At 45.8% G+C, this 6861-nt stretch overlaps 1 protein-coding gene across 1 annotated transcript; it reads right to left on the reverse strand.

Moving 5' to 3' along the window:
* Window positions 1–1634: 1634 nt before the first annotated feature.
* On the reverse strand, window positions 1635–6495 carry LOC138799953 (pancreatic lipase-related protein 2-like). The gene is made up of 12 exons (XM_069981758.1): window positions 6447–6495; window positions 5367–5524; window positions 4907–5032; window positions 4696–4830; window positions 4188–4296; window positions 3931–4050; window positions 3423–3548; window positions 3234–3352; window positions 3026–3149; window positions 2487–2598; window positions 2245–2409; window positions 1635–1725 (listed from the first exon to the last, which is right to left on the reverse strand). The coding sequence occupies exons 1-12, from the start codon at window positions 6493–6495 to the stop codon at window positions 1635–1637; spliced, it is 1434 nt and encodes a 477-aa protein (XP_069837859.1).
* Window positions 6496–6861: the final 366 nt, after the last annotated feature.

Below are 6861 nucleotides of genomic sequence, written 5' to 3' on the forward strand. Positions count from 1 at the left end.
AGTGCTACAAAAACATGGCCACTTTGCCCCACTCTTGTCTTCAGTTCAGCTGTGGTTTGCAGTTAAGCTCCATTTACTTCAATGGAACTGAGTTTCAAAACCTTCACCCAAACTGGAGACAACAGTAGGGGGAAGGTGGCCATGTTTTTCTAGCACAGAATAACCCCTTTAAGAATGGTCTGAGAATTCCTGATATGAAAAGGTGAGACAATATCCCTTTAAGACTGATGTACAAGTATGCCAGTCTTGATAAATGTCCATGATATTTCTTTTACCCCCCCCCCCCCCCCATAGAAGTCTATGGGGGGGGGGGGGTAAACCACTCACTATACACAGTGGGGCACATTTACTAAAGGCACTCCACAAAGTCTCAATAAGCGTCCCCCCTTTGTATAGTAACACAGACACTCCCCACTGTGCTTGTATATTGTATAGTCATCCACCACTGGATGGAGATATGTCAGCCGCCTTCATCCCTCCAAGAAATTTCTAGAATAATCTCAGACAGGACAAGGTAAAATTATATCTGGATTTTATTCTGTTCACATTGGTTGCATGGGACAAGGATCGAGGGTTTGAACAAGTCCTTTCTCAGTCACCTGGAGGGGGTACTCCGGTCATCAGGTTCTACCCTTGTGCCAATGTAGTGCCATCTCCGGAGGTGTGAACAGAGCCCAAATGGGGCAAGCATGTAAGAGAGTACTCTGGTAAAACGAAAAAAAAAAAAAGCTTTCAAATCAACCAGGGTCAGAAAGTTATATTGATTTTTGTAAATTACATCTATATAATAATCTCCAGTCTTCCAGTACTTATTAGCTTCTGTATGTCCTGCAGCAAGTGGTGTATTCTCTCCAGTCTGACACAGTGCTCTCTGCTGCCACCTCTGTCCATGTCAGGAACTGTCCAGAGCAGCAGCAAATCCCCATAGAAAACCTTTCCTGCTCTGGACAGTTCCTGACATGGAAAGAGGTGGCAGCAGAGAGCACTGTGTCAGACTGGAGAGAATACACCACTTGCTGCAGGACATACAGAAGCTAATAAGTACTGGAAGACGGGTGATTTTTTTTTCACTAGACATAAATTACAAAAAAATTTATACAACTATCTGGGGACCAGTTGATTTGAAAGAAAAAGTATAAAAAGTGAACAATCCCTATAAAGCATCATGTAAAAATGCAGTGTCTGCCTTGTTTTATATTCCTGTTGTAATAGCACCATCTAGTGGCCATTTGCCATGAGTCCTATGCATCTAGTAACAGATGACTGCTGTGTAGAAAATCACGCATTTTAGGCTCAATAGTGAATGTCCCCTATTGTTCTATAAAGGGGGCATGCAAAAGAAAGATTGGTGAGCTACCAGAGGCGTAGCTAGGATTCACCGGGCCCCATAGCAAAACTTAAGGGCCCCCCCCCCGCCCCTACGCACAAGACAAAGCACTGCACCTATAACATTGTGTCACTTACACATTGCAGTACTTAAGGGGTTAAGCAGAAGGACACACCCTTACCTTCTCCCCTGGGCCCCCCTCCTGCACAGGCCCCATAGCAATTGCCTAACCTGCCTCTTATGGTAGCTACGCCACTGCTGACCGCCATTAACAAACCAAATTTCAAACCAGACAGTAATGTTTTATCTACATTTTATTCTGCTGTTGATACATGGAACAAGACTCGAGGATTTGGGGGATTCCTTCTTCAACAGCCCCGGTGCCACAGAGATAAAACCTGGAAGACAGAGGAGACCATTAATCAGTGTCTTACATATCTACACTACTCATCTTACTGGGAGAAATGATACTCATGGGAATAAGATTGACACATTGCCAAGGCTAAACTTTGGATAGAAGGGAAGTTATATGGAAGGATTACACAATCTTTGTTGGATCTACAGTATAAGCTGATTTTTTCAGGCACCATCCTGCTATTGGCATCTGAGGCCGGAGCTTTGTGGTAGTCGGATTTTACCCATGAAGAGACGTCTAGAGTCCACAGGAGGAGATCTCACAATAGAGGTTACTATAAGATGACTACGTGGCACTGTCCTACTGTGCGGACCCCAGTGGTCTGGAGAAGTGGCATCCAGTCCATACTTTGTACCATTGAATTGAGCTACAATACCAGATAACACATTTGAGTAGCAATAGCTTTGCTCCCTTTATTGGTGCCGGAATGAGTACTGGAACCCAGCAGACAGTCTTCAGTGTTGTGCAGCTGCTGTCCCCGAGATGCATGAGAGATACTTACATTGTCCCACTGGGTCCGTGTTCAACAGCCATGTCTGTGGCCCCCAGTATTGGCTGGAGGACATGAGTATCCTCCTCCCAAGTAAATTCCACTTTTATGATGGGGTAAATGTCCATCTCCACATCAATGAATGAGGAGTAAGTTCTCCCGCTGTAGATAAGTCCACTAAAACAGAGCCAGAGACAATCACATTATACGACCCTCCATGAATAGACTGGGCAGATAGTGGAGGGATGACCAACCTGTTTATGACATACTGAGGAGAACAGTCCTCCTTCCCGCACAGAGACACACTGAACGATCCCATGATAAACATGGTTCCAGTGAGATTGACCGTCACCTGGTACCTCCAACCTGTGGACACAGGACAATTGTTACAGAACCAAGACCCTAGTGACCCATTCTCAGCCGAGGACCATAATCGAGTGAAGCTTTTGTTATTGTGCTTTTACACAGATTTATCTGACAGATTTTTGAAGCCAAAGCCAGGAACAGACTATAGACTGGGAGCAAGTGATAAAAGACTTGATTTCTCCTTTAAGTCTATTTGTGGCTTTGGCTTGAAAAATCTGTCTGTGTAAACGCACCATAAGCCATGAAAATTTAGCCAAACAATACTCTTCCATTTAGCTAGGCCCCCCAATCTCAGGGGGGGGGGGCAGAGTGAGGTCATCGGCAACAGGATTGGGCATCATTCTGAGAATTCTTTAGTGTCCAGACTCAAGTTTGCACTAAAAGCTTTACCCCCCCCCCCCCCCTAGTGTTTTACCCCTCCACTTACGTAACAGGTTCTCAGGGTCACCAGTATTCAAGAAGAACACTTGACTTTCAGATTCTTGGATGTAAGTGTCGGCATAGTATCCCATTGTTGCGCAGCTTCCATTGCAACAGGGGAATCCAGCCCCCTGAAGGAGAAGAGAGAACTTCTAGTTACAGTTCTCCATTAGACCACTAGAGGCGTATAGTTTCTCACCAGCCTTGACGCTTACCTTTTCGAAGGCGCTGTACGAGGAGCCTGGGTAACTGATAAACCCATCTGGATGGAGGATACTTTGTAAGAATAACGTGACACTTCTTCGGTGACTGCAAAAAATTCTCTCTTCAACTCCTGAAAGTTTATATCACAAAAGTTAGAAACCTCAAGACTTGATGAACCCTGCAACTTGAGGTCACATTACCTTCTATGACTTCATCCAGATTCCCAAGCTTACGATAAAAGCTAGGACACCCAGGCATGCGTTTCCCTCCATTAGGAAAGAAGTCCAGATGACCGACCAGCTGGCTCGTTCCAAACCCGGCAAACCCTGAGAGGGGGCACATGACTATAATAAGCCTCAGGCTGGCAACAGTGCTGCTAGGACAGGACACCATGTGCCAGCCATTGTAAAGTCTACAAGTTAAAGGCGTTCTGCAGCGAGGTAAAAACATGGTCATTTTCTCCCAGAGACAGCACAATTCTTGTCTCCAGTTTGGGTGGAGTTTTGCATTTAAGCTCCATTCATTTCAAAGGACCGGAGTTGCAAACCACCCTGGAGACAATAGTTGTGTTTCTTAAAGTGGCCATGTTAACACTGTATTTAAAGGGGGTATCCAGTCATTGGTGATGCCAACCATTTGACTCACTACTACTGCTCATAAGGCTTTATTATATTGGGGGGACCATCCCTGCAACCTAAAAATACCAACCAATATCAAGTTGAAATGGAGAGCCATCAGTGTGAATGACGTCCACGAGGGCTGCATCAGAGGGGTCCAACCTCACCTCAGGTGGAGTATCTTCAAAGAAAGGTCCTGCTGGGTCCAAACCTACAATAGCCATATTTAGAGCCCAAAAGTAGTAGACCGGTCACAAAGACGCTGACAATGGCCTAAGTCTTAAGGACTCACTTTTCACTGTAGTTCCTTCTAATACTCAGGTCCTCCTCACCCAAACCAGAACTTACCAGATATCCGTGCAATTCCTGGACGCCTTTTCCCAGCTTCTCCAGCAACGTGAGATCCTAAACTGTGTCCAATCAGGTGAATGTTACTCAGGGGGTACCTAAAGTGATCCTGTGGAGATCAGATATAGGCTTATAAGTCAACCAAGAACACTGCAATAGGTTGTACAAGCTCTTAGGGGCCCAGAGTGAAATTTCTTAACACTTGAACAAAATAAATTTTGCTTCTCTTTTAAAGATTGAAGGCCATGATTCCATGCAGTGGGACCCTAGGCAAGGTGCTGCCATTACCCTTCCTGTAATAGATGACATAACCTTGCATGGTACCATATGAGGTTTTTTTTATGCCGCCCCCCCAATATGCGCAATATGAAGCAGCCATCTCCCTCTCACAGCATGACCAGGCACCTTCTTATCACATAAACGAAGCTAACTCTGATCATTCCATTACACGAACATTGGGGACCATTAGAAGGGAAGATGTTCTACCCTTTCCATCTCAAACACTCACCAATAAAAACGCGATAAAATAAGCAATTTCTGCCCCCACAACTCGGACGTTGTTGACAGCTTGTGTGTACAAAGCCTTCGACCCTCCTTGCCAGTCCACACTGAAACAGTTCACGTCCGACACCTCAAGCAACGTCTGGAAAAGAGGTCAATAGTAAGAATTACCCAAGAGATCACAGATTATGGCTGAACCTATAGCACCGCACACCCACCTGGCACATGTCCACCAGCCACTTATCCTCCCCAGACTCCAGGAACCCGTGGATAATAAAGTGGGATTTCTTTTTGGGACAAAACTTGGTAGATGAGATTGTAGACACATTTAAAGCACTGATCTCCTACAAGATTAAGCATAAAGGGTTATATACTGCTGAGCAGTGACCAGGGTATAAAACAGCATGTAAACCGCCTATGGCACCAGACTATAGAAGTGTAGACAAGGAGCCCCATACAGCACTAATACTATGGAGAAGTTCTCCTAATGCTCCTGCAGGAAGTGGCTCCACAATATGGCATCTGGGATGGGCTACAGCCATAGAGCATGGTGGCTCCAGGAACCTAATGACATCCCCCATTACAGCTGGAACTGGAGAGAATCCCACCACAGGTTAGGCCCAGGAAGGTTCCTAGTTCCCCAATCCTAATCATTGCTCCCAATAAACATGAGCTTACATGGAAGTAGTCAGGGTTTTTCCTGGTGAACAGCAGGAAGCGGGTCTTGATTTTTTCTGGTGACCACGGATACTGATAAACTGGCCTCTGCGGGGTGCCACCATATGGAGGGCCTTTGGGGAAACATCCCAGATGGTCATAACAGACCTCTCCTCCAGCTGAGGGCACATGGGCTGAAATGGAGTAACGGTTGTATCACTGAAGGAAATAAGATGCCATCACTACAGTACGGATTATGTCTGGCGGTGAGGGAACCGGAGCTCGTCCAAACTGGACTTGTCAGCAATTGACTCCCAGTGCCCAGAGAAGCTGGATGCAGCCCAAGACTTGCCTGGTATAGACAGGTACAGCCTATGGCTATAGCCATGTTTTTAGGACACCAATAAACTTCTCTGGGAGTCAAACGCTGAGCGTTCAGGTTTGGATGAAGTGAAAGGCTCGTCAGATTCCATCACCAATAATATCTTCTTAGGGGGCATTCACACATCTGCAGTATTGTAATGGATTTGTTCCCCCATCCACCATGATGTGTCAATACCATGCCGGCAGTGGGGACACTCTGTCACTACGGCTCTGTGGCCCTTCAGAGTCCCTCACCTCCCGCATTATACTGACACATCATGCCGGACAGGGAACCAATCCATTACAATACTTCCCTGTCCGCAAACTTGTAGATGTGTGAATGCCCCCTCTAATCCTGGTCTCCACCAGCAGAATAGTGAGTGCAGCTCTGGAGTATAACATAGGATGTAACTCAGGACCAGTACAGAATATACAAATACTATACATAGAACACAGAGCACTCACCCTTCACAACCATTACTATGGCAGCAGTATATAGAATGGTATATATACACTGACCCCTCACAGCTATGGCAGCAGTATATAGAACACTCACCCTTCACAACCACCACTATGGCAGCAGTATATAGAATGGTATATATACACTGACCCCTCACAGCTATGGCAGCAGTATATAGAACACTCACCCTTCACAACCACCACTATGGCAGCAGTATATAGAATAGTATATATACACTGACCCCTCACAGCTATGGCAGCAGTATATAGAACACTCACCCTTCACAACCACCAGTATGGCAGCAACCAGGAGCAGCTGATCCCTCATCTTACAGCATAGGATCCTGTTCCCCTCCCCACCCTCCCAGTATATATACCACCCTCTGCAGGTGGAGCAGATTACACACACCTGTATCCCACTGCTCTGATGATGTATCGCACTAGGTTCATGCTGCCTTTTTGGGTACAAACACACACGGCTTATACGCTGCGTATTTACTGCTGCGATACGCAGCAGATACGCAGCAGATTAGATCTAAATAACTGAACACAGCATCAAATCTGCTGCGTATCTGCTGTGTGTGTTTGTACCCTTTGTGTACATTGAGGGTATAAACACACACACCGTATACGCAGCAAAAACGCAGCAATACGCAGCAGATTAGATCTAAATAACTGAACACAGCATCAAATC

Source organism: Dendropsophus ebraccatus, chromosome 8, assembly GCF_027789765.1.
Source record: "Dendropsophus ebraccatus isolate aDenEbr1 chromosome 8, aDenEbr1.pat, whole genome shotgun sequence".
NCBI lineage: Eukaryota > Metazoa > Chordata > Amphibia > Anura > Hylidae > Dendropsophus > Dendropsophus ebraccatus.

Excerpts from the sequence above, each read along its gene's own strand:
- LOC138799953 (XM_069981758.1), bottom strand. The coding sequence starts at position 6,495 with ATGAGGGATCAGCTGCTCCTGGTTGCTGCCATACTGGTGGTTGTGAAG. Across the intron at positions 3,549-3,930 it reads TCCATTTCAACTTGATATTG|GGTTTGCCGGGTTTGGAACG; the intron begins GTTGGTATTTTT and ends GCCCCCTCTCAG. Across the intron at positions 3,150-3,233 it reads CGTACAGCGCCTTCGAAAAG|GGGGCTGGATTCCCCTGTTG; the intron begins GTAAGCGTCAAG and ends CTTCTCCTTCAG.